General features: G+C 42.9%; 1 protein-coding gene across 3 annotated transcripts in view; it reads right to left on the bottom strand.

Moving 5' to 3' along the window:
- Positions 1 to 27,777, bottom strand: part of cacna1ab (calcium channel, voltage-dependent, P/Q type, alpha 1A subunit, b) — a 76,543-nt gene that overhangs the window by 7,884 nt on the left and 40,882 nt on the right. Inside the window, exons 28-44 of one of the 3 annotated variants that reach the window (XM_041035514.1) lie at positions 27,517 to 27,718; positions 27,234 to 27,398; positions 26,564 to 26,674; positions 26,102 to 26,185; positions 21,624 to 21,740; positions 21,458 to 21,523; positions 21,029 to 21,126; positions 20,787 to 20,937; positions 20,356 to 20,483; positions 19,546 to 19,642; positions 11,616 to 11,721; positions 11,054 to 11,161; positions 9,048 to 9,151; positions 5,326 to 5,447; positions 4,635 to 4,770; positions 2,739 to 2,852; positions 53 to 70 (exon numbers count right to left, since the gene is read on the bottom strand). In XM_041035514.1, the coding sequence (XP_040891448.1) occupies positions 53 to 70; positions 2,739 to 2,852; positions 4,635 to 4,770; positions 5,326 to 5,447; positions 9,048 to 9,151; positions 11,054 to 11,161; positions 11,616 to 11,721; positions 19,546 to 19,642; positions 20,356 to 20,483; positions 20,787 to 20,937; positions 21,029 to 21,126; positions 21,458 to 21,523; positions 21,624 to 21,740; positions 26,102 to 26,185; positions 26,564 to 26,674; positions 27,234 to 27,398; positions 27,517 to 27,718 (1,927 nt within the window). Of the gene's footprint in view, positions 1 to 52; positions 71 to 2,738; positions 2,853 to 4,634; positions 4,771 to 5,325; positions 5,448 to 9,047; positions 9,152 to 11,053; positions 11,162 to 11,615; positions 11,722 to 16,433; positions 16,531 to 19,545; positions 19,643 to 20,355; positions 20,484 to 20,786; positions 20,938 to 21,028; positions 21,127 to 21,457; positions 21,524 to 21,623; positions 21,741 to 26,101; positions 26,186 to 26,563; positions 26,675 to 27,233; positions 27,399 to 27,516; positions 27,719 to 27,777 lie in introns of all 3 variants that reach the window. The other 2 variants (XM_041035515.1, XM_041035516.1) reach the window with 2 other exon arrangements.

Here is a 27,777-nt window from a genome sequence, read left to right as displayed (position 1 = left end):
ACAATGTAAGATGCATGTGCATCCACACACACACACTCATACACACACTTACCGAAACAGCATGAACTCTCTGTAAGGCAGAGCAATGTTAGAAGACAATAAGTAACAGTGTACAGACACACACATATATTGTATACTAAACACACACGCACACGCTCACACACACAAACGGGACATCTTCCATATTTTCCCATGGCGGTCCGCCTTTCCTTATGTTGAGTTACGTCCTAATTACATCAACACATAATTACTTCAAGCTAGCATCTAATTATATTATCACCAGGACTTGTACTGTTTTCTTCAGGACTAATAGCAGACAAATAATTGTGTTCAAAATTACAGGCGGCAAAACCTGGTCAGGAAGCGTTTGTTTTAATGATGGTGGAGCGCCAAAAGGGTGGAGCTTGCCCATTTCTTTTGTGTACTCCAGCATTTTAGATTCAAAAGGAAACAGTAACTACAGTTTGAGGGTAAAGTACCAATTATCATCTTTAATTTGAGTCCATATAAACCTAACTAATGTTATAATATCTAATAAGTGGCTGTCTAATCATCTAATCACTGACTGTCCTCAGTAACTAAAATAAAGCAGCACAAGCTACAGAGTTTACACAAAATATTTTCTCCTGAATATTCTTACTCTGTTAAGAATGTAAAATATTAAGAATTAAAAGAAATGAAAGTAACAGCTTCTCTTCCCTTTTCACACATTTCAACTTCTGTCCACAACCACAGTCCTCTTACATCTTCTCCTACCATGTACCACTGGTGCTCATACAGAAACACTTCACTGAGTAACCAACATACCAAAGTGAGAGCAACATGACGTGATGCGGTGACATGTCGGAGTATGGCCATGCTCGTGTGCATGAACGCGTGAGCGTGCAACTGCAGCCAGAGGCTTCATAGTAAAGCCCATGATTCCTGGACTGAAGATGTTTTGAAGTTTATGACGACATTTAACTTTAAGTTCAGAGAGTGTGCAAGATTATTAATGGCAAATATACAGAGTGAGCACAAAACAAATTTGAGCAGTAATCAAGCCACACAACACGATTTGAAAGCGAAGAGGGAAAGATGTGAACAATAAGTGTAGAAACCAGCAATAAAAAAACGTCCATCATCTTTTTCAATTGTTCAAAAGAGCTTCACTGTAAAGAAAACACGACCCCAACGGGCCGGCCCAGTTAGAACTGGAAAAAAAAAGTTGTTAGGAATCAGGAATCTTATCCTCAAGTACTGAGAATCTGCCAAGGCTGGGAAAATCTGTGGAAGCACACAATGTGCACACAGTCAGGATTCTGCATCTGAAACTTGTTTTTGCTTGAGTCTGTTTCTGCATGATCCAAAAGCTTGATGCTCAGATTAAAGCTTCAATCTGTTTTGTGCTAACTCAATAGTTTGGTAGTTAATAAACATCTACTAAAAAAGTTTGGGCAGGGATTCAATCCTAAAATCATCTGCAGTGACTTCTACCATCTCTCACACACACACGCACGCACACACACACACGCACACACACGCACACGCACACGCACACGCACGCACACACACACACACACACACACACACACACACACACACACACGCACACACATGATAAACGTGACCCGGTTGAGATAAGACAAATCGTCCTGTGCTTTCAGCATCCAATGAACTGACAACCTACAGTTTAAGTACGTTTAAATTTTATGCAACAGTGGCTAAATTTGGCCACCGTGTCCTTGTATTTGTTTGTATTTAAATGCTGCAGATATACTAATGAACTGCGCTTGATGAGTCTCTTGTATTGTCTCATTTTCACCGCTGACGAGTGACGCTAGCTCTGGCCACAGTTTACACAGGACAGACACACCAAGGATTTAATGGACATGGAGAAGGGAACAGGACAAGGTTGGAAGGGACAAAATATTCTATAGGACATGTAGGTCTTCTAGATATATATTTGTATACATATCTAGGACACTTATCCAGCCTGCCGACCCCTGGGATACATGCTGCTCTAAAGTTAGCATGAAGCACCACTGTACTGCTCAAAGGCAAGATTTCTTAGAGCTGAGCAGAGGTGGGTCGGCTGCTGGAGGAGCAGAGGGTGGGAGTGAGGGTTGGAGGGAGAGGGAGGGAAGACAAACAGGGAAACTAGACAGAGGGAAGTGATTTTTACAGAAGTCTCCCTGCTTTTTTTTTTTTGCATCTTATGTTGCATCCTAAACCAAGTTCCCCAGTCAGAGAAACAGAGGTACATTAAAAAAGAAAATAAAAAACAAAAATCACATAAAATTACCTGAAACAATTAGAAAGTAAGCTTTTACTTTGTTGATAAATGCTAAATAACTTTAAAATGCAATTTATTTTTTATAAAATCAATAAATGCATAAATCTATAAAATCTAATAATATAACCAATCAGTAATATTAATGGTACCTTGTACGGTCACAGATTGTCTAGGAAAAAAAATATAAGATATAAAAAAAAGAATGAAAGACAGAGCAATCAAACTCGGGAAAAGTGCCAGAGCAAATCAATAAAGGTCTTTTTGACCTTTTCTGTATAAACAGAGCATGTTGGGTTTTTGAAAAACAAGGTTTTGATTTGCTCCTGACTCTGTTAGGATGCAAGGAGAGACTTTTTCAATTCACTTCTACTGTCCTAACAGCTAACAAGTACAACAATGGACAATGATAAGGATGGTAATGGGTGATGGTGGGTGATGATGATGGTGGGATGAAGGTGCTCACTTGGTTGTCTGCCGAGAGGCGGGGCATGGAGAGGGTCCGCCCATGCCCATCCATTGGGTGATAGGGCTCAGTGTCGGAGTACCCGTCCCGCCCCATCTCCCTCATCTCTACAGTCTGTAAAACACAACGAGAGGGGGCGTGACCACTGTCTGTTGAGGGAGGGGACCCAGACAGGGGGAGGGCTCAAGGACTAATCTGGGGAGGGGCCAACCCGAGGTGGGAAGGGGCATGAAATGAATTCAGTGAGGTATGTTACTTGTCATTTTTACCTATCTTTTCAAATTTTAGGAATAAAAGACTACAATTATTTCCTTATGTTTGAAGACGAAGAGGGTATTGATTAGATTAGATCAGTTAAGACTGGATCAATTTATAAGATATAAGACTTCATAGCCATAGAGATTATGGCTTATGTAAAACATTGCTCTGAATTTGAATTTCTATATAAGTGCTCATTCAGGATTGTGGCACAAAACCAAACCCTGTCAATGGAAAAAAAAAATACTTTGGAAACATCAGGATCTTTCCTCAAATCAAACTGCCAACCAAACAATTCACAAGTAAATTAGGAAATTATCTCAGATTTCTCTACCGTACACGGCACAATTCCAAATCCATATACATCCCTGTACATTAGTCATGGGCCTGAAGAGGGAGATGGGGCGCTGGGGATTAGGGACATCCCAACAGACAAGCGAAAGTAAGGGGTAGTGAGGAGGAAAAAGTGTACAGCATAAAACACATCTACCGACTCCAAGCCACGGATTCAAGAAGAGGCTGAAGAGTAAACAGCAAAAAATTAAGGAAAAGGAAGATGGTAAGACGAAGAGAATACAGGAGATGTGGACTCGGAGCAGAAGGATGAAGAAAGAAAAATAAAGAGACAGACAGGGAGGTTTGACTAAAGTAAAGAGCTCAAAGGACAGAGACACTGCAGTCTTGTCTGCTGGAGTAATAGCAACAGCAGCTGCAACATCCAGCACTTCAGATAAGACTAATTTATTGGAGGTTGCCAAGAACTTGGTGTCAGGGATGACGGAGTGGATTTAGGACTAACAGCTCTCACAACAAGGACACTCAAACGTGGCATTACAGTGGAGTTCTTCTATCACTTCATATCAGAGTGAGGACGCTGGATTCAGGTCTGGAAATTTCCCCTTTTTATGAGGAAAGACTCCAATTAGCAAACACATTGGGCCCCGTGGATCCTGACGGATCATCTTTTATCCCTGCGGCGCCCATCCAAACACTTTTGAGCTGAGATGTGAATCAGAAAAAATCGTTTGAAAAATAATACTTACCTGAAGAAGCAAAGAGAATTGGGGGATTTAACCTTCCAATCAGTCAGTCGAGTTCCAACACTGGCTTTAACGTGTCTTTATTTTTTTGTAGAAAGGTTGTGCTTTTGCATTTAAACTCTGACTCCTCATGCTTACCCAGGTTTATTAATACTGAGAGCATTAAGATTTACAGGTTTAGATTATTTGAACTTTTATCTCAGAATGGGCTTTGGAGTGGGCGTTAGCTTTAAGAATTAATTTCATTTTCAAAAAATGAAAAAATGGAAACTGCAGTTTTCCCACTTTTATTATTTCCCACTACATGAGTGAAATTATGTCAGGTTTTGTGAATATGTAATATATGTGATGATTTAGAGAGGTTTTCAGTACACGCGCTGCAATAGAAAGAATCCTGATTGTTTCCGACCAGTAACATTTCTTGCTAACGAAATCTTTGCTGAACCCAAGATCTTACTGTTCGTATCCAGCTACTGTTATAACTCCAGTGAGTAACCAGTGTGGTTTGTGGCAAACTGTCTCAGCAAGCACAGGGACTAGTTGGGCTTTAGTTGGTGTGTTACCATGGTGACGGCGTGCATGTTCATATTCACCGTACCTGGGGGTTGTGCCGGTTGTCGTGGAGATCGTCGGGGTAGGGTCTGTCGGGGCGCCAGTTACCCGTCGTTTGGAACATTTCCTGGGCTTTGGCCGTCACCCACGACTGGCTCTCAGTCATGCCACCCTCAGGAGGTCTGGCACCCACACACACACACACACACACGCACGCACGCACGCACACACAGACACACACACACACAAGTCAGGGAATTACAAATCAGAACCGTCTCCAACAAAAAACCATTCTGTCAAATATTCTCTGGAGAAGTTGTTAAATCTCTTTGCACACGATTGTTGAATAAGTGACAATTTATTTTTTGACTTGAGTAACAGACTAATTGTCAGAGAAGCATCAACCATTACAACTGTGCTAATTCAGCTCAATTTGACCCTGATAAAGGGCATTTTTTTTTGCCCATGTAACTGATTCCCACACAAAACTAAGGAAGCCTTTGGAAATGGATGACAGAGAAACACATTCTGACACAGAACAAGAGAAAAGACAAAGAACATCACTGAAAAACAAAGGATCCCAAAGCCAAAAAGCAAAGGAAGCTTCTGGCTTTGGGAAGGAAGGAAGGACTGTAGATGAATTTCATATTCAAGATCCCTTTTTGTTGAATAGCTTCATGTTCATTTGAGTGCCAAATATTCACACATAAAACTGACCAACTCCCCAGTCTACTCACATGCTGTTGATGTTGTCCGGCTGGGTGCTGGGGAGGCCATTCACGCCCTGCCCCCCCTGGCCATCCGTGCCCCCTCCCTCGGAGGGCGGCTCCATGGGCTGAAACATTAATGGCGTTCGGTTCTGTGTGAGATACACGACATGGCCTGCAGGCTGGCATCAGGCACACTCAGGGGGGCAGACACAGGACACAAACACAGGATGCACTTGCAGCATGCACCCACACGGGGGCGCCATTGGCAAGCACATGGCTGTGGGTATCCAAGGTAAAGTTCTCTGACAGACTACTGATCTGGGATCTGCTGACCACCTTGAGCTAGTGTTTAAAGGGGGCACTGCTTTTTTTTCTTCGCATCACTCTGGATTAAAGTTCGAGGAGGGAAAGCTGATCTCAGATCTGTGTCAGAGGAGAACTTGTACCTTAGGCATTTAAGGTAAAATTGCTCTTAAATCACAGGTCTTGGACCAGATTATCATACTTGTGAAACACATCATTAAAAAGACATTTTACTCAAAAGTCAGTTTGACAATCTGTGTGATGCTTCATCTGCCAAGAATATTTTGAGTAATATGCCATTTTGAGGGGAGCAGACACCTGATCCTGAACCAGCTGTATTAAAAAGCAACTTCTGCTTCCATCAGACAGGTCAGAGCAGCATTGCCCCCAGGGGATCCTGGGTAATGGAGTCTTCACAGGAGTGGCTTAAAGGCACCGGTTCATGACTGCTACAGCTTGTGTCATGTCCCTCCACAGCCTGGAAGCTAAAGGCTGAATGCTAAATGAGTGCAGATGGATCGAGGCCTGCATCCCCAGACACATGAGGCTGATCCGCTTGACAGGAAGCTTGTCTGGCTACACAGTACATAAAAAATGTACAGTTACTTATAGTTTCACCAGTCATAACAGATCGTTAGAAAGGGAGGTTATTTGACCAGTGAAGGGGGTAATAGAGGCTTTGCAGCTGCTTCTTAAATCTGCAGTAACAAATGTGTTGTCATGGAGTGGCGGATACCTGGACTGGACTATTGTGATGTGGGTGTAGATCCTCTAAGTAAGCCAAAGGTTGTGAGCTAGTGGCCTGATGTGGCAGATTTATTTCTCAACGTATTGGAACATACATACTGTACATCAGATGTGTTCACGACAGCCATTAGCTGGCCAACTTTGGTTGGCTAACTAAAAAGCCAAAGCAGTTCAGTGATTGTTGACTGTTCAACTGAAAGCCTTCTATCTCCTCCCCTGAACGTGTGACACAAGTGATCAGACAGAGAGACACAGCTGTAAAAATGCAGCCTTTTTAGAGCCTTCGACTTTGACTAATCCTGTTCAGTCGTTCGTCTCCTGTGCCGAGGAGGGGAACGGCTCAAGCTCGTTCTCTGGACGGTGTGGTTTGGCACTAGCTAGGCACCAGTGATGCATCCTGAGAAAATTCATGGTTCAAACATTTAGATGGATTATGGTGAAAACATGAACACTGGGCACCTTACACCGACACCAGCTTTAACGGAGTTTCAGTTTCAGCAGTGGCCTATGTATCAGTGCATGGTCTCGGGACTGACTGATTACATACAGAGCCACTGGTCACAGGAACCTCCGCTCAACATCCCATCAACCACCACAGCACAGACACACAGATTCATGAACACATGAACTGGAGAAAATGGCTTGTTTAAAGAAACTTGGTGACAATCGACCTGGATTGACCAAATAGGGAGAGCTTGATAAGTCAAGGTCTCATCTCTTCCTGGAAGGATAAAGGGAGAGCATCAGAGGTACGGAGACGACATGGAAGACAGGAACGAGGGACAACAGACAAGAGACTCCAAAACAGAGCCAGGAAACTGGAGACCACAAAGAAAGAGGAAACAACAAAATATCTGAGACACAACAACTCAGCAAACACTGACAGTTGAGACAGGACTCGGCACGTGGAATACAAAAGGAGGAGGAGAGAGATGAGCACAACAAATGAGGAGTTAAAGAAAAAAATCCACCCCCTGGCTCTCTACACTGCTGTGCGATCAGGGTGGTAGTCTTAGTCTTGGTCACGTTTGCAGCTTTTTTCCTACCTTTCCTTTAAATCAGTTTGAGCAGATTCTAACAGGTTTCAGCAGCGTATTTAACTGAAGGATCTCTGTAATTTAGACTTTCTGTCAGGGGACCACAGTCCTTTCCAACCAAAATGTTGCTTTCTCCATTTTTTGCCATGAAAAAGGAAAAAGACACTGCTATATCCAATTCAAGTATTGTGCAAAAGAGGCACATCACCGCCATGTTTGCTGCCAGTCACCGCCATAATGATGTTACGGTAATGACAAATAAAACTAAACTCTGACATTTTGTATGTTTTGTTAACATATACAGGGGTATGAGTTTCCATTATTGTTTCATCCCAACTTTAAATCAAAAGTTGGCAAGTGGGCACATAAATACAACAAACAAGCTATCTCCTTTAAACACTGGGGAGTGTATGGGCCCAACCACACCCTTTACTCAGAACATGACAAGTGTTACTGCTGTATTTTATTCTGATCTTTGTTTCTTGAATGATGGATTTTTCCTATTTTCCTATCCTACTATTATTGCTGAGGTCCAGAAAGTCCTAAGAAAAAAGAAGGATAAATGATCAAACAGCAAAATAGTAAAGGCCTTTGTAACAGTGTAATGAGGCTTGCGAGTGGATTCTTTCTTTAAAGTGGAACAGCATTACAAACACAAAGACCCCAGTGTGGGGGGACAACCAGATGGTGGGTCAAACTGACAGACACACAGACTGGTTAAAGTCCTTGTGTGCTGCTGATGTTGAGAGAGCCTGTGTGGACCTGTCCATTCAGTCCAATGGGATGGCTGCATTCAGGAACATACCAACACGTACTGTAACTGCAGGGCTGTACTGTTCGAAAGAAAAAAAACGAACATGCTCTCTGTTCACCAATGCACTCCTTTCTTCTGCAAAATGGACGTCTCGTCTCAGGAAATATGTCTCGTCAATATGGACGAGGTTGGCCCCATTCCATTAGTAAATTTGGAAATTTTTTTTGTGAACAGGAGACATTACATGAGTGGAGAGATGTTTCCCACACGTCCACAGTGTGGACTGAAAATACACAGCGGGAGCGAGTGCATCTCAAGGGCATTCATCAACAGGAGGGGAAGAGCACTGACACTGAACAAAATGTAAGGCCATGTGGTATCATCATCATCATCATCATCAATATGCAAAACATTCTCAACAACAAAAGACAGTTGTAAATTCGTAAACCTCCATAACACCTAGTTCTCCTCACCACGTTTAAACAGCCCATGGTGAAAAGAAAAGAAAAACAAGACTTGAAGGGAAAGGGAAAGGATGCTAACTAGCTACAGAAAGTAAAACAGAAAGATATCTAAGCTCTGTTTGCAAGCATGGTAAAAGGGATGAGACAGATGTTCAGGTAGCATGCTAATAAAGGGTACAACAGCAGCTGAGAGGGAGGTAAGGTTCGGGAAAACGTGATGGGATCACCGGAGGGTGGTTTGGAAGTGTTGCTGGGAGTTTATACGGGATTTAAATCTATAAGACATGGTTCTTATACTTTTAAATCCGTATTTGGAGGGTGGAAGGCAAAATTCAGTCTAAGGGATGGTGGAAGGAGTATTAAAAACAGAGGGCCAGGAGGAGGTGGAAAAAGGAAAAAGGGTCTTTTTGCGCTCATGGAATTTCTCTGGGATGAAGAGTCTACCTGTTCCTCTCGCAGGGCCTGCAGCTTTTTCATCTTGCTCTGCCGGTAGTATTCCATGATCATCATGGCGGCGTAGATTTTGCCCACCGTCAAGTCTGTGGCTGCTGAGAAAATGACAAGTTACCCTGCAAGATTAGACCCGAGTGAGATGGGACCCTGAGCCGTGGGGGGAATGGGAGTGGGGGACGAGACACACACACACACAGATTGAAACACAAACCACTGACACAGAGAAATTCACAATAACATGCAGAACACACCAGCAGCAGGGACAATTCTGTTTCATGTCAATCCACGGAGGGGCACACCTGAACTTCAAAATCAAGAGTTTAAACTGAATGTTCAGTTCTTGATTTAATAGCTTCAGGTGTTTCCATCTTCAGTTGACAGAGGAATATTTGGTCAGTGGTAACCAATAATCGTGAAAGGAAAATAACTTTGTTGGAGGAGTGAAAGAGCAAAACAAGAGTTCTATTGTCACTAAAGCTCCCTCCTTGCAGAGATATATATAGCGGGACAAAGTAAGTCCTATAGGTGGGCAGGTATCTCACACTGAATGACCCTATCCTATTTGACTTTTAAATGTTTTACTGCTCTAAAAATTTAAGAAGCAAACTTGGCAAACGTTTTTTCAGACCGCTTTAATGAGATGATATGTATAATTAGGAAAGATAAAAGAAAGAGTCTGTTGGTTTGCTGAGTGCTGTAAGACTGCATTTCTGATTTACCTCCAAAAAAATACGGAAAAACAAACTAACATGATCTTTCATCGCTTTGAAGAAAAATTGATAACCACTGTCCAAACACTCCCTGTGAAGCTTCGACTGAAACTGAGCTGAGCTCGCTCGCTGGTGTACAACAGACAAATACAATATTACAACACTGTACAGTTATTAACACAACAAAGCCAATAGTCTTTTCACAGGCAGATGCTGTACCTATATCGTATCAGTTAACATTCGCTCATTACTAATCTTCTAACCGTATTAAAAAAACACACGAGTATATTTTATCTTTAATCTTAACGTTAAGGCTGAGGACCAGGTAGCCACCTCACGAGAAAGACATGGACACCTCAGTCAAATGATCCCTGGAAAACAGGAGCTCAATTTTTTTCTAAAAACTCTGGACAAGTATCCCCAGAGTTTAGATGGAAAACATAAAACATTTAAAATCAGAAAAATATTGAGCTTTGTTTTGGTTGTCAAATACCTTCACTGTGACGATAACATTTCTTACTGAATGAGAGGTGCTCTTTTCAAAGTGGCATGGCTACAAGTCCTCCAGCATTAAAACTGATGCTAGCGTGTGATAAGATATGACCACACATATCTTATACTCTTATTATATTACTGGACAATAAGACATGACGATGCATATCTTATATCTTATTAAATGCCATGCATCTAGCCAAACAGCTAGAAGTTACTGCTACACATGCATAGTTATACTAGTTTGTCATCCTGTTAGCACTAAAATCACTTCACATCTTATTATAAACAGATTGACCTGAAATTCATCACAATCATTTCATCTCTCATATTAACTCATCAGCCTAAATCTATTTATTTTACTAATTTCTTTGCTTCTGAATTCTTCCTGTAGTGAAAAGACTTCTATAGAGGATCTTCTATAGGAGGCACCCCCTGATACCAGGACTGACTGAATGGGTGGAAAGCTCAGAGGTGTGTGTGTGTGTGTGCTGCTGTCTCCGCTCTGATATGATCTGATATGATGTGTCTGTCTATACGTGTGTGCTGGGCCTGCAGTACATGTATGTTATGGTGCATTTGTGTTGCAGGATATTTATCTGTAAACACAAACGATGCAGGAGCTAACTGAGTATGTATGTATGTATGCCTGTGTACAGTATGAGAGTTTGTGTTGTAACAGCCTGATCAGGAGATGCGAAGCAGTGAATGACACTGACTGGCAGAAGCTGTCCTCTTGGTGAATTGGTGATCGGACACACATACACCACTATGCCTTGTTTTCCTAAAACTTACCCTTGTGCGGCGTGACCAGCAGGTCCAGCGTCTTCTGCGATAAGTTCGGCCAAATTGCCATCATCTCCTTTCTCAGCTCCGCATCCATCTGGTGCTTGTCTGCACCACCTGGGCAGCCCCCGCCCAAGACCGAGATCCGCCCCACCCCCCCCATACATACACACACACACACGAATCAAACATTTGTACACACAGACAGCACACGCATACAGCCGTACATAAGCAAACACCCCACACATATAAGCACAAGGCAAAGAAGGTCCACACCAAAAGGGAGGCACAATTGCACAAAATCCAAAAAGAAATATATTTAGCCATTCACACGCATGCACACACACCCAAAACAAAAAAAAAGCAATTTGTTAGTGTCAGAATTGGCAGAGTTTTGTCACATTTGCAACAGTAATCTAAAGCTTTGTTGTAGAAGAGAAACAGACAGACACTGAGAGGTGATAAGTCATAACCATGAAGGAATTACCCAGGAATACCCAGGACTGTCAGACAGGAGAGTAACTGAGATGAACAGACAGAGTAAAAGGGTGATAGTGGTTCAGTGCCGTACCCTTAGCAATCTTTATATCCAGTGCTGTCCTGATCAGAGCCATGAGGGTGGAGTTAAAATGCACCGTGTTGTCATCTGCAACCGGCAGATCCATGCGCAGCAGCCTCTGTGGAGAGCCAGTCAGGATGAGAGGATGAGAAAGGGATGTGTCCTTGCTAAAGGGTGATGTGCCTGAACCTCCGGGAGGGGGAGGGGGTGGGGGGTTGAGGGGGGGGCGGGTTGAGAGAGCTCCATAGACAACAGCCAATTAGACTTGGACTGGATTCGTCCAGGTTTTATTTAACGTTCCCTGAGACAGATTAGTGTTAAGGCATGGGTGACTACGTGTCACGATAAATCTCTCAGATTCAGATCTGATCGATGTAGCACAATAAGTCAAGTCAGTGAATTTCAGATCGAGGCAGCGGAGTTTTAAATGTTCTCTGATAAATGTGCGTTAGATGAAGTGACCGTTGAGCATTTGTGTGTTAAGTCTGCTGCACACGTTTTTGACCGTTTTATTAGCGAATGCAATTTGCAAGTGCAAGAGCACTTTGCTTGAGGAAAGAAAGGTGAGTTCCTGCGTCTCCTGTTTTTTTTCCCAGTGATACTCTACATGACAGCACAGCTATCCAATGAGGGCCATCTGCTGCTAAGCAACTGTGAGAGCCGAGAACCACAAGGAAGAACAATCAGAGCCAAAATGGCCTCCGACCCAACCTGTGCCCATGTTCCCTAAATGTGTGAATGCATTGGCGCATTTACACATCTCTGTTGTTACACACATATAGATATAGATATATATAACATTACACATACACCAACCCCCCCACCCCACCAACCCCAACATCACTCCCCACCCACTTGCACACAATTATTTGCACAGACTGCAATTAAGGGCGCTTAATTGGAGTCCTTTGGATACAAAATAGGTCGACTGGAGAACAATAACAGTATCACTGGTGTAATTCTGCTATTTTTCAGGAGACTGCTGTTGTTTAATTTAACCGAGGCATCTGCTATAGAGCTCCCCCTACCTGTTAGGAGGTTCCCTGTCTTTACATGTCTATACCAGGTAAAACCAATGGAGAAACCTGCAGATAGAACGAAACAAGCTTGGGCCACTTGGGGCCGCTTGCCGTTCCTATCCTGACCAGTTGGCATCCATCGGATTTACCTACGAACATGAGCGTTGGGCACTCACGATGGCAAGCACGGTAGTACGATGGCGGTGGGGTTGTGTACGTGCTCGTGTGTTCCTGAGTGTGTGCGAGTGTCGGGCATGCCCAAAGCCAAGTGTGTGGCAGGCAGAGGGCATCGGCCAACATCCACAGCGCTCGGCAGGCAGCAGGCAGGCTCGATGTCGCCCGTAGCCATGCAACAGAGAGTGCAGGGATTTCATGCAACACCACACAGCACACCCCGCTAGAAAAATCCCACAAACCCAGACACAGAGCATGCAACATGCCTTTACTTCACACCCATTATCTAAGCCCCAACTCTTCCCACCTACCCAGCCCACTACCCCCCCCCCCCACCCCCCCATTTCCCTCAAAACCCACTTTCACAATACAAGCAGCCGTGCATCCGCGCAAAGAGAGTATCCTCAGTCTAACTGATTGATCCTACTGATTGACAGATTCATTTCTTATCTTTTTTTTTTTTTTTTTTGCTCAATACATTTTCACATTCATGATTCCCTCAATCAAAGTCAAATTGGACAGCGATGGTAATATTTCATGTCAAGTCAAGATCTCTCTCAATGCCAAACGGGTGCAGTGTCTTAAGGGGGACTCAGAGTTAGAGAGGATTAGAGTTGTGGCATTCCCTGAAAGAAGAAAAAAATCATAGAGAAGATCAAAAAGAGATGATTGATGTTCTTTCTGTTTTTTGTTTCTGTTTCGGACCAACCAGGCGGTATAATAGTAGTAGTAGTAGTAGTAGTAGTAGTAGTAGTAGTAATAGTAGTAGTAGTGGTACTGTAGGGTTGAGGAGGGGGGTCTATCAAAGGGGACACATGGTAGGGACAGTAGTTAGTTGACTTAAACTAGGTGAATCTAAACTTGGTCATGAGATGTAGTTACAGATAAAAAGGGAATGAGGAGGGAGAGGAGGATTGTGAAAACACTGAAAGAGTAAAAGAGGAATAAAGAGAACTCGTTTCAACTGGAAGTAACAGAGAAATTAAGTGTATGTGTGTAGATAGAAAAGAAAGAGAAGAGAGAGGCCGAAAATACAGAACAAGACAAGAGATAAGGACGAGGACTAAAAACAACACTGACATAAGTTTACTAAGAAGAGGTCAAGATTAAAAACCAAGGTGCCTAGCGAGACACTCTTATCAAAACTGCTTTTTCCACTAACGGTGAGGCCTAGTGTCCACTAAACGGAAGATCAGGAACTTGGCCTAAATATTAAGAGTGTCAAAAAGGTTAAAGGTGTCTAACCTTCCCCTCTCTGTTCTGACACAAAACATGAGGACTTTCTGATCTCATAAAAGGTCCTTTAATGGACTTTCTCAGCAAAACTGTATCAATGAACACTGGAAGGCTTTGATGGCTGAAGTATGTGATGGGGGCCACTGCCAAGACAAGCTGGCATTCTGGAGAGAAAGAAAGAGAAGGAACAGATAGGAGAGGGCAGGTAGAGACAGAGCAGGCTGGGATGGACAGAGGGGTGTTATGAAGAGATGAGGGAGTGAAGATGAGGTGACCGCTGACAGACAGGTGGGCGTAGAGACGGAAGGACAGAAGAATGACAGAGACAGAGAAAGTTGACAGGTAGGAAAAAAAGAGAGAACAAAAATGAGTAAAGGATGAAGGAGGAAACGTAGGAAAAGACAGGAGAAAGAGGAGGAGAAAGGAGGAAAGAAGAAAGAGTCAAAAGTGAGAAAAACAAGATAGAGAGACAGGAGAGAATAGGGACTGACACCCAGACTCAATGAAAGATTAACTCAGTGGAGAGTTTGTAGCATATCTGACCAAAGTCATCCTGTTCACTCACCAGCAGGCTTGAATATAAGAGCTGCTCAAAGGAATATTTTCATTTTGTACCAATGGCATAGGATTTGTGTAAAGAACAACCAATACAGCCAATTATCAATATATTATTTTACACATTATATGTATGTTTATTTTACTCAGTGGGAGGCACTGGATTCAGTATAATTCTGTATCAATAATAAAACAGAGCTCAGAACTTTTATCATAAATATTCAAACTCTATTCAGCTCTACGCCTGAAAACTTAAGATAAAGTTCTCATGATAAAAGCAAATATGTTAGTTTAGGCAGATGATTTTTATGGCTGACGCACACACTTCACACTCTTAATTGGTGATAACAGGATATTTGCCTCTGTGGTGCGACTTTTCAGAGTCTCCTAGCACCACAGACACAATCAGCAAAATTACAGGAACTCTTTGCTCTTTCCGGAATAACCAAAGGCACAGAATTGTCTTTTCGGTATAATTTTGGTGACTCTGGATGTCAGTAAGAAGAAGAATCACAGAGAAAGAAGACAGAAAGAAAGAGTGGACAACAAGACAAAGAGACAGCAAATGCTGAAATGCTCGATCCAAATCTTTACCCTGGTGGTCTGAGGCACAAAGAGAAGCCAAAGACGCTGACGTTTCCTTGGGTGTCAAAAAAAAAAGCATCTTGAAAAAAAGACAAAAAAACTAGAAGGGCCAGAACTTTTCCTGCTCATTTTATTACGCATTATTATTATTTGTGTTTGCACCGTGTGTACATGTGTGTTAATGTGGGCATGTGTATGTGTGCACTATAGTGCCATCCACAGGAATAAGAGACATGGAGGACTGAAGACAGACACCCTTGCCGGTCCTTCTGTACCTGCATCGTAAGCAAATAGTTGCACTGTGTGAATATAACCCTGGTTAAAATTGATATGTTTGACTCTGTACTAGAGATTTTCCAAATGAATAAATTATTTATGCACACATAAATCCATGTACTGGTCACAAAGCTAATCAGTAATGACCACCACCAACGGGCTCTCCTGGGGGACCTTGGTATCTTTTACAGGATGTCATTTTTAAAATGTACTGCAAATAATCATACATACATTATATATTTTATCTTTAACAACAGATGAACAAAACAGGCTGTAAAGACAGAGGTGCCATGAAAGCTTACTTAATATTTCATGTGCTTGTACTGCAAGGCGGAGTAAAATATGCAAACTGCAATAAAAATATATCAAAGGAGGGTTTCTCGCTTTCTGAGTTCTTTAATTTGCCACAAAAAAAGGAAATGCGTTGTCAGATCTGTGCTCTGTCCCGTGTTTGTCTGACTGCATTTGGTGTGTGTCTGCATGTATGTGTGCGTGCATGCGTCCGTGCAGGTTGCAGAGGGACTGGCAAAGCCTCCTCCGTTCCCTTACTCCTGCGGCGTGACGGGAGGAAATAAAAGAAAAAGGATTGACTACCACTCCACTATCACTTCACTTCACTGCACGACAAAAGCCCATCCCTCCATCCCCGCGGTCGGAGAAGAGAGAAGAGAGGACAGCGCTCACCACCACCACAACCACCACTAACAGACAATGAGGAGAACACCGCTGGGAGGAGGGAGGCAAGGGTGGGGGTCGTGGGGGGAGTGGAGGAGAGAGGGAGAGGAGGAGGAGGAGGAGGAGAAGGAGGAAGGGCACAGGGAGGTTTCAGCAGGTGATAGAGGAGAGGTTCTCCTCCCCAGCGATGGGGAGGTTTAAGGACGGAGATGGGAGGGTAAAGAGGGAAGAATAGAATGATGGGAGGAGGGAGCGAGAGAAGGAGGTGGGGATGGTGGTGGTGGAGGGGTAAGGTGGGGGGCGAGTCTACCTTATAGGCGACCCGGGCGGGACACCTCTTCCCAAGGCCTAGCGGCGGACACATGTGTCTTAGCATCTGATACATGTCTGTGTAACTGATCCGGCCGCTGGGGTGGCCACAAACACACACACAAACACACACACACAAACACACACGCACACATGTCACATGCACACGCACATTCAAACACCCGCACACCAACACACACACACACACACAACAAGACAGAACAAACGAAGACGGACGACATGAAAACGAAAGAAAGAAAAACGATGAAGGGTAAGGAGAGGGAGGACGAAGTGGGGGAGGACATGGACGCACAGAGGAGACATGAGGAGAAAAAAAAGAAATAAACCGACAAAGGAAAGGAAGAAGGGGAAGGGAAACAAATACACAGAGGTTATTGTTTTGATCGCTGTGAATATGTGGTTGCTGTGGTGAGAGAAAGAGAAAGAGAAAGAGAACGAGAGAGAACGAGGGGGTGCGCAACGTGGCTTCTAGTCTGGTGTATATTATAAAGTACAGGAGAGGAGAGGGAGGGAGGGAGGGGGGAAAGGTTGGGGGGGTGGGGGGTTGGAGGAGGAGGAGTTATTTAGTTTAGTTAGTTGTTGCTGAGATACCGTTCTATGCGAGGTGAAAAGGGGATTTGTTTCTTTTTTTTTTGTTTTTTTGTGGTCTTGGCCCTCTTTCGCCGCTCGGATAGAACTGGCAGCGGGGCTTCAAGCAGGCAAAGAAAAGCACCGCTGCAGAGATCGGAGTGAGTCACAATGACAAAGTCAATGCAGTCCATCACTGAGGCTGCGTGTCCACCAGGAGCCTCTGCACACAGCTGCCGCGCCTTCAGATGTTCACGGGAGCCCTCCCCGATGATGACGATGACGATGATGATGGAGGGGTTGGGATACCCCCGTTGGGTCTCGGTTTTTAGAGGGTCAGTTCACCTAAATCATAAAAAAATGTTTTGCCTCTTTCCTCATGTGGTGTTGAGTAATTTGATGATGCTGAATACGACTCTCGGATTTCTGTGGCCACTTCCGTTACAACATAGGTGAATGAAAACAGAATCTCTCAGCATAATCCACAGAACTCACTGTAAATTATTGGTCCCACTGCCATGAAACAGCTGCACCAGTCACAGGAAAGTCTAAACTCTACTGTAACTAAACAAGTAGAAAGACGCGTCTTTAGGAAAATCATTTTTCAGAGTGTCATGGCTTGAACACCACAAATCTGCATCCAGAGGTAGATGGTGTGTCTTTTCAGCCAGTTTATTACTGTAACAACAGAACTGTATGTGTTTCCAGATAACTAATTTTTAATCTGCCTTTATCATGTGTGTATTGTCTCAAAACCATATGTTTTTTTATGATTTAAGTGATCTGACCCTTTAACCGTTCCTTTTCTTTAAGCCACAGACTGCAGCATTTTAATAAAAATCTCTTTACAGCCATAAAGCAAACGCACATGTCATGACCAGTGATTCTTCCCACAAGCATCTGTCAGCGTAGGCAGCTATGGACAGGCACCTGGTGGACACAAGACCTTTTTATGTCCAGAGTCGCTGCCCCAGACCACACACACACCCTGGCCTTTTCCTTCTTTCCCCACACACCAGAGCCACAGACAGAGCAGGTTTGGCCGTATCATTTGGTATTTCAGGTAACAATGAATGTGAACGGTTGCATAAAGGCCTGTTACAGTCTCCACTCAAGGACTGCCAACACAAGCATGTGGGATAGACAAGCTCTCTGCTTACATAAGAATCACACACAGGGGGAAGTAATGTCATCAGGGATCAGGGACCACAGGATTTCCCATAAAAGCGGCCAAAGAGAAGGAACTCGTGGTTTTACTGTACGCACTACGCCACAGTCGATTTCTGCAGGTTGAGAATAACAGATGATAAATTTTATCTTTTATTTGTTTTTGCAGAAAACAACTTCTTCACTGGTAGTTGCTTGTTTAAGTAGCTTGATGTTGCTGCACATCACAAGTTTGTTCAGACTTTAGTCACATTTTGTTGTGCAGCGGACACCGTGTGCATTGCCTGCAGCACTGTTGTGTTCATTCTTTAAGAGGAGCTTGTAACAGGCCTAACAATTGTTTTTGATTCCTTGAATCCTTAAAGCCGCCACATGTAGGATTTAAAGATTCTGACTTTCAGTGGTAATTTGAAAAAGGACATTGTTTTGCTTGGTTTGTTTTATTTTTTTTTTACAAACCAGCCATCAGATTCTATAATCACACGTAAAAACTACACATAGTGGCTTTAAAATTTAAGATCGACCATGACAGACCACTTGGCACAGTGGTTCCCAAACATGTGCCACGGAGGCACAAGAATCAGCAGCTTTTCGTTCAAACCAGCCACAACAGGAGCTGCGTTAATTAGTGTTTATCAGTGGAATCAGCTGCGCGAGTTAAAAAAGCCAAAGCTGCGAGACTCTTGAGCCTTGATGACACATGGTTGGAAAACACCGGCCTAGCTAACAGCTGTGAAGGTTAGCGTGGTGACGGCATTCAAACCAAGCCCGCTCTGCGTATGTCTCCATGCTAAAGTCACCCCACCCCCCCGCCCACACCCTAACTCAAACAAGAACAATGCACATTGCTCGACCGTTTTCTGTCCAGGCAAAATTAGACAGCAAGCAGAAATAAAAGACAATGGCTGACCGGAGTCTAGACTCTAGCGTTTCCAAAATACTGAATTAAAAGTGAACACATCAGTGTAATTTTCCCAGCGCTCAGTCAGAAGACAATAGCGAGTGCAGTGCACCACCGTCATGCTTCACACACTGCTACTGGTGCGTGTGTGCGCGAGTGTGTACAAGAGTGTGTGTGTGTGTGCATTTCTGCATTGTCCCAAACATTCTCATTGTCATGTCAGAATGCAAATACAACAGAAACCAACCCCCCACCCCCCCAAAAATGATTCAATGGTGAAATGACTTTAAAACAACTGAATAATGCAAACCCAAACAGAAAAGTCAAACCAAATGAAAATAAAAAGTTGAAGTAGGAAAGAATTTACTTTAAAAGTGATAAAGAGCGACATTCATTCCAGTTTCTTAAAGGCGAGCAGGTTGCGTTTAAGTTTGTGCTTTAGGGGTTTGGTCCAAACCTTGCAGGCCACCCTATGTGGGCATTTCTTGCCAAGGCCCAGGGGAGGGGAGATAACTCGCAATAAACTGTACATATCCTTATAATGTATGCGCCCGCTGCAAGAAAAATACAAGGAGGGAAGGTTAGGAGAGGGAACACACAGATCACAGAGAGAGAGAGAGAAATAAGGAGAGTGGGAGACTAAAAGGAGCAGGAGATAAGATGACAAAGAAGAAGAAAAAGAAAAGGTAGAAAAGGAGAGAACATTTATTTACACGAAGAAAAAGAGGTGTAAAACACCTTCCTTTCATGCATGCTCACAAACACACACACACACACACACACACACTCTTCTTACAGAGGGGAAAAGAGGAAAAGGAGAGGGTTACATTCATGTCAACTGTGCACAAATTGTGCGATGGGAGAAAGAAGGCAAAAAAGTTCATAGGGAAAGAAAGAGAGAAAGACAAGAAGAAAGCTGGATAATTCTTTGCTCAGATGGGTCAGCTTTAACCAACCCACGCGATGCAGATCCTGTTTCATCGTAACACTTGTTGGACGAGATCGTGAGACTGGTCTTTGCCCCGTTTCGGGAACGGGAGAGAAAGTCAAGGGTTAAGAGATACTTTACATTCAGCGTGAATCTGTCCAAACCTGTGTAGACATAGCTAATGTAGTTTAAAGCTACACATACGCACTCTGTGTGTATGTTACCTTTGTTTATTATAATCTGAATGTCTGTGTATTTGCTGCTTCATGTGTGTTTCTGCCTTTGTATTTCCTTGACATCTACAGCGTGCGTGCACGAGTGTGTGTGCGTGCTACTCACCAAGCGGCAGGGTCGTACTCGGCCCATATCCTTACATACTCGTCCAGGTGATGTGGCCCCAGGATAGAAGAGTCTCTGGTCAGGTACTCAAAGTTGTCCATAATGACGGCCACGAACAGATTCAGCATCTGGAACGACAACAAGGTAAAACACACGCGTAGCAAAAGCTTTTCTTGTCAAGGTTTAATTATCGAACGAATGAAAATCAAAGCCCATAGATTCCAGATGTGAGGCAGATGTTAGAGACTTGTTAAATTAAATTAAATTGTGTTTCTTATACACAAGTGTCTGTCCGGAAACCAACTCAGATGTTTGCATTTCCTGCATCACAAACAGGATATTCCAAGAAATTCAATTTAATCTAAAAAAAATTCACATACTTATTAATTGAACTGGTTTAAAGGGACATTTTGCGTTTTTGCTTTTCTCACCAGGAAAGAGCAGAGGAAGATGAATGAGACAAAGTAGGTGTAGGCGAAGGTGCTGCCACACTCTTTTCCTGTGTTCCCTGATTCCGGGTCGCATTTTTTACCACTCAGGCAAGACAGCATGATCTCATGCCACGCTTCTCCAGTGGCGCTCCTGCATGAGGGGAAACAGGCGTGTAGAGTTTCAGGACAGCAAAAGGAGAGACAGAGAGAGACAGGAAGAAAAGAGAAGCTGGAGGACTCACCTGAACAGCAGCATTAAGGCCATGATGAAGGTTCTGAAGTTATTGTGCTCATCGATGGCACTTTCTTCCTCTTCATCCAGCGCTAGGTTACCAAACAGCTACACACACAAACAGTAGAGGGAAAAAAGCAACCACAACCAGAGGCTGAAGCAAGGCAGTTACAACAGGATATCTTTTAATTAGCACATTTACTTTCAATCTGTTTCATGTAACTTTAATTTTGACAGTTAAAGTACATGTTGCTGATGTTACTTCTACTTTCCATTTACTTTTATTTGTGACACAGTGCGTTTTAATTGTGTATTGGTTTTTTTTACTTAAGTAAAAGATTGAAATGCTTCTCCCGCTCCTGTTGCACACAACAGGTAAATAAAACCAAAATCACATCAGGTCAAAAAATCTTCTGGTCCGGTTGCTGGCAGTGCTCACCTGCATGCCGATAATGGCATAGATGAAGAAGAGCATGGCAATGAGCAGACACACGTATGGCAGAGCCTACCGGAGCAGATGAGAAAACAGGAAACAGTTGTTACTCGTGGAGTGTGTTGTGATTTAACAGTATGTACATCGTGTGTAGCTACTGACGACTGGATACCTTGAAGGACTGGACAAACGTCCACAGCAGGATGCGAATGGTCTCTCCTTGTCTCAGCAGCTTGATAAGGCGAGCTGCCCTGAACAGCCTCAGGAAGCTCAGGTTGATGAAGTTATTCTACAGCAGAGAGGGAGAACAAAATCAGTTTCACCAAACGCGTGATACCCGCACAACCTCCCTCTACCAAACACAAAAACCAAAAACAACAGCGGAGGAAAGAGAGGACAAAGAGAGAGGGGGGAGTCAAAACCAACTAAACTTAACCAACTGCAAACATAATGGCACTGAGGAGATACAAGTATAAATGAGAGAAAGACAGAGAAAAGGTCAAAAGACAAAGAAGAAGACAAAGAAAAGAAGAAAGAAGGAATAAGAAAGGAAATAAGGAAAATCATAATTCAAAGATTCTAAAGGTCATCATCCAATCTGGTACAGCAGAACGCTTTTTTTTTTTTTTTTTTTTTTTTTTTTTTAAAGAGAACCAAATGCACTGATCTCTGGGGGGGCAAGCAGGCCACACAAGATGGAGCACAGGGTGCTGTGCCTGTCAACCACACACACACACACACACACACACACACACACACACACACACACACACACACACACACACACACACACACACACACACACACACACACACACACACACATTCAAAAGAGCATGGCTTGGGGGGGGGGGGTCATCTGTGACACCGTCTTTTCTTTATCGTTGCTGGATTCCTGCATGGCCAAATAAAAAATCAGTTCAGTGTTTCGTGCTCTTTCAAATACCCTAAAGTACGAAGAATAACAACAGGTCAGATGAATGATACTTAGGGCCGTCATCCAGTGGAGGAGCCTCGTAAAATCTTTTTGACTCTCTGTTTTGGTTCCTCACGGTGTCACAGAATAGTAATATTTAACATACAGCAGCCAAACTCCCTGGCAAAACCCTGGCGTTTTGTGGTTGACAGGCAAAGCAGGAAGAGGAGCATGAGGAGGAAGAGGAGGGAGGAGGAAAAGGAGGGACTAGCGGGCAGCCTCAGTGCAGGCATGGCAGCATACTTTCTGAGGAAAGACCTGGCCTACATGCAGACCAGCAGGGGCCAGTGGGGCCGAGCACATAATCATAGACTCCAATTCACACATTCACGTATTTAGTTGCACTAAGAGCGTGAGATTTTACATTTGTGTTAGAGAATTAACATAAACCAGGTAAATACTTAGCTGCTAATGTTGCACACTTTCCATACAGTTGCAAAGAGTATGAACTGAATATTAAATGCTATGAACTTGTTGCACTTAAATTAAATGTGATTAAATGTGATCTTCATGTGATCTACATGTTTGCCTCCTGAGGTGGACTGTGTTGCAGTGTTCATTACCACCAATCCACCTGGCAATTAGTGAAATGTTGGATTTTTGGGATGAGTCAAATACTGTGACCAGGAATTTTTTTTTCTTGCACTAAATACAGATCAAAACAAGAGTTTCTTTCGTTCCTGGAATAAAACGTGAACTGATTGTGAATCTGTGTGTTGTTATGTAAATATGCATGATATTAATAATGAACGTCTCTATGTCATCAAGTACAAAGAGTTTAAAAGGTCATCATCCAGAAAAGCGCATGCACTGGGGTCAGGGGGTAAGACTAGTCATGGGGGAGCGGGTGACTGGGGGTAAGGAATGGGTCAGGGGTACGCATGACCAATGAGGATGCAGCAGAAAGCTTTGAGAGATAAATTACAAACCAACCAGATTCTACATGTGCGAAGATGTAGAAAGATGAATGGGGAGGAAGTTTTTTTTTTTTTTTTTTGGTAAGTTGTAGTACATTGTGAGTGGGTGAGATATTTTTTTGGGGGGGTGGGGGGCGGGGGGGGGGTTGGTCGTGTGTTTTATTGGGCAGGGGCATGGGGCGAAACGCACACCATCACCATCATTATATTCATCATCATCATCATCATCATCATCACAGCACCACCACCACATGTCATGGCGCAGCACGGATGGAGAACACGATGAAGGATTTCATAGTGCATTTTGATTGGATGGATTTTTATCAGAGGAGGAGGGAGCGGGAGGGGCGTAGGGCGCCAACAAAGTAGAGAGGTTTAAAGAAAGCATGTAAAGAGATAGAAGAGGAAGACGGAATCATTATGGGTGTCGTTACAAAGGCTGTGAAACACAACTTCAGGTCAACAACAACAGTTAGTGAGCGACATCAGATGCAGCTGGTTCAGCCCCTCTTTGATGCCAGATCTGTTATCATCTCATTCAGTTAGCCAGTGAGAGACTACACTGGTCCATGAAGGGGTTCTGGTCTCCCCTACTAAATATGAAGTGATCTGATTTTGCTATGTTGAAGTATTTTAAGTTAAAACATTAAGTGTCTAAGGATTTGCAGTGTTTGGTGCAATATTTCCTACACTGTCATCTTGATTTCCTGATTTCCTTCTGTATTGATTTATCCTCAGTTTTTCTGGTATGTGTGCTCTGTGTGTCATTATGAGTTATGGGATTCCCTTATGCCAAACATTTGCCTCTTATCAGAACAGACCTGGGAAATTTTCTTTTCAGAGCTACAGATTCACTTTGTTTAACTTTAACTAACAGCTGTTTTTTTTCTTCTCTTTTTCGATGGAATGATGGAACTAAGAAACCCGTTAATGTCAACATGTGATTACTAGCCAACATTAACACCAGCCTTTGCTTGATGGGTTAACCAGTGCAAAGATCAAACGCACTCAATCAGCAGATTAGCTGCTACAAGCTGACAGCGAGTAGACAGATAATCGATTGGACGTCTGAAATAATCAGCACACGGGTCAAAGAGCACTGATGTCCATTAATGTCACAGAGCTAAGATGTAAATTTAGCACCTTTAACTTGGCCAGGGTGTCTTTAATCACCTGGAAAGAAAGCTGTTTTGTAGTAATTAGCTCAGTTACTGCTAATCTTGTCAATGTGAATGAAATGAGAACCTGGATGTGTTACCCACACTGCTGTTTAGTGTTAGGGTAAAAAAACAAAAAAAACAATAATAGCTGGACAACAGGGAGGGGCTGAAATTTCTACTGACTCTCAGAAATATTGACTCTTATTTCAGTAATTATATTAAGCTCATATATAGAGAGTAAAACTGATAAACCCATAGACATACATACAACAACAACAACAACAAAAATCACAGTTAACAATGAGATAAAGTGTGTTTATATACAACAACACATTAAAGGCACAGCCTGTGATTGGTACAAAGTGCCACTCAACCCCAAACATCAGATGCCACAAGTCCGGTTTCCAATTGTACTCGGCTGCACTCTAACATCTGATGCAGATGATGCAAACTTCAGAATTTTTTTTTTTTTGGACATTTGGGGTTAAAGAAACGTTGCACACCGATCCAGGACTGTTTGTCAGGTTTCCCTCCATACAGAGAAGTTTGAAGAAAATATTGTCACAAAATGGAAACAAGTACCAGATAAATAATGATATGTTTTTTTTATTCTGAATGGATTTTAGAATGAAACCTTCCATATAATAATGTAAACACATCATATAGACACACACAGATCACAGGATACTTGCAAGGTACTATTGGCTGATGTTGGTCTTTGTCTGTACCGTTTACAGCCTGACAATCCAGCTAGATCACATTTAGTAGATTTAACGGGTTTTCATTAATTCTTTTGTGAAGGCTTATTTGCTTTCTTGCCAAGAGTTAGATTAGAGGACTGATACAACTCTCAATTCTGTACGGTGAATATGATCCTACCACAGTAGCAAGTTAGTTTAGCTTAGCATACTGTGACCTCCTAGAGGCTCGTTGTTACTGTCAGGTTGTCAGACAACCAGCAGAGGCTGCAGGAGGTTACTGTACCTGGTAGGAGGGTTTTGTTACCTCACCTTTTGTTAGAGCCAGACTAACTGTGTCCCCCTGCAAGTCTTCCTGTTCAACTCCACCTCTGTGTGTCTGTGTGTGTGTCTGTGTGTGTCTACATGCTGGTTGTCAGGTGTCAACTAACTGACTTAAAAGAAAAATCAGCCCAAAACTATGATTCATCTGTTTCAGCGCCTCGCGTGGAGGTTTTAGGGGACAGAAAGACAGATTTTAGTCATTTTATAATCATGTGTCATGAGTTCTGCTTGTTTGTACTTTCAGTAGAAGGATCTGAGAGGACACGGCAGCATTTTGAGTGTTGTAAGCCAAAGAGAACTACAGAGCAGGGCAGTTCGTGACTCCAATGGAAGGGGGGTCTAGTTTACAACAACTACATGAGGCGACTCCACTGAAGTAACTTAAAATGTGAATTTATTAACAGACACAGGGCATTAAAATAACACAAAGGTCTGTCAAAACACAGGGTTTTATATCGACAACAAGGCTGATGTTTCCTTTGAGTCCACTGAAGCAATTTCATATGAAAAATAATTAACTCGTGTTCAACTGCAACCAAGATGTGTCATTTGGTCCAAACACCCAAAATCACTTACCCCTAGTTCTGTCACTAATATGTCAGTGATGCTTCCAAGAACGGAGACAAAATCAAAAATGTTCCAGGCGTCTCTGAAGTAATTCTGTCGGGAAAGAGAGAAAAGTTCAAGATGCCCAATGAGGAGACAGAGTGAACTTAAAGGTAGCCAATCCAGAGCTCAATCCCCGGGAGTGGTAAGGGACTCGCTCCCTGGCCAATGGTGGTGTTGTTACTGTGGAGACAGGCTGGAAGGAGGCTGATAGCGTGACTGCGGTGCAACAACACAGTGCGCTCTGGGTTTTTCAGGGACAGGAAGAACATGCTCCAGATCTGTCTACCAAAATAACCTGCTTTATAAATGAATAATAGGATGAAACACTGAAGCATATAGACTGCGTTAACCGAGATAAGGATTTTTTGTGTTTATGTGCTGCGTGTTTGTGGATCTTGTCATGCTTATGGTTATTTTTCCCAGTCTTACCAGAGGGCCAAAAGCGATGATCTTGAGGATTGATTCCATGAAGAAGAAAGTGGTAAACACAATGTTGAGGTTCTTCAAGACATTATCGTAGGTTAATGATGCACCGTCAAACTGTAGACACACACAAAACAAAGAAAGGGAATGAGAGCAGTGGAAGTGCATACAAAAGGAAAAAGAGTCTTAAGCGCAGAGTTCTGGCTGAGTAGCAAACCTTTTCCCTCGTGCAGATGACTGCTTCGTTTATCATAGTTTACAAAATATGGGGTTTGTATTGTTGTAATATTGAGTCTGATTTACTGTATCACCCCACAGCCAAGCTGAATTCCACCAAAACTGAAGGTGATGTGAAGGAAAACTGATGTTCAAAACAGATCGAGTAAGGAGCTATTGTTTACTGTTATCGATTGATAAATTATTGCCAGACAGAAACAAAAGTGGGTTTCAGGTTTTAGAGACAGTTTGAAGTTGGACATCAGTTTTTAATTTAAAGCTGCATTAACCAAAGTGGTTTTTGTCAGAACTTCATACCAAGCTGAACATCACAGATATCCAACACAGTCATCACAGTGTAAAGGTTATACAGCTCATGTTTATAAATCACCATTTTTTCACTTTGGTTTCACAGCATGATGTGCATAAATTCTCTCCTTTAACAATCAGGACTTCGTACCTTCATCATGAGGACGATAGTGTTCAGCGCGATCAGAGCCATGATGCTGTACTCAAAGGGCGGAGACACCACAAACTGCCACATGCGATACTGGAAGCTCAGTTTATTCTTCGGCATGTGGCGAGTCAGAGGTTTGGCGTTGATGGCGAAATCTATACAGGCTCTCTGTAGGAGGAGAGGAGTGTTACAGGTCCATTACATTTGATTTTTAAGGCTTTAAGAAGCCTGAAGAATGAAGACCAAAGATCTGAAAGGTCACATAGCCTTGCAAATCTCTCCTCACCTCGTTCTTTTCTAAGCTGTAATCCTCCATCATCTTATCCCCCTGTTCCTGGAAGGTGATGATGATGAGAGCCACAAAGATGTTTACGAAGAAGAAGGGGAAGACAACGAAGTACACCACGTAAAAGATGGACATTTCCATCCTGTATCCCGGGCTCGGGCCCTGATTCTCATAGGTGGAGTCCACTGAGTGCTTTAACACCCTGCGAGAGGAAGAGACAGGAGAGAAAGTACATTAAAATAAAATATATCAAAGCTATAA

The sequence above is a fragment of the Toxotes jaculatrix genome, chromosome 4 (assembly GCF_017976425.1).
Source record: "Toxotes jaculatrix isolate fToxJac2 chromosome 4, fToxJac2.pri, whole genome shotgun sequence".
NCBI classification, from domain to species: Eukaryota; Metazoa; Chordata; class Actinopteri; family Toxotidae; genus Toxotes; species Toxotes jaculatrix.
Note: the sequence above shows the minus strand (reverse complement) of the source record. Positions and strands in the feature narration are given on the sequence as shown.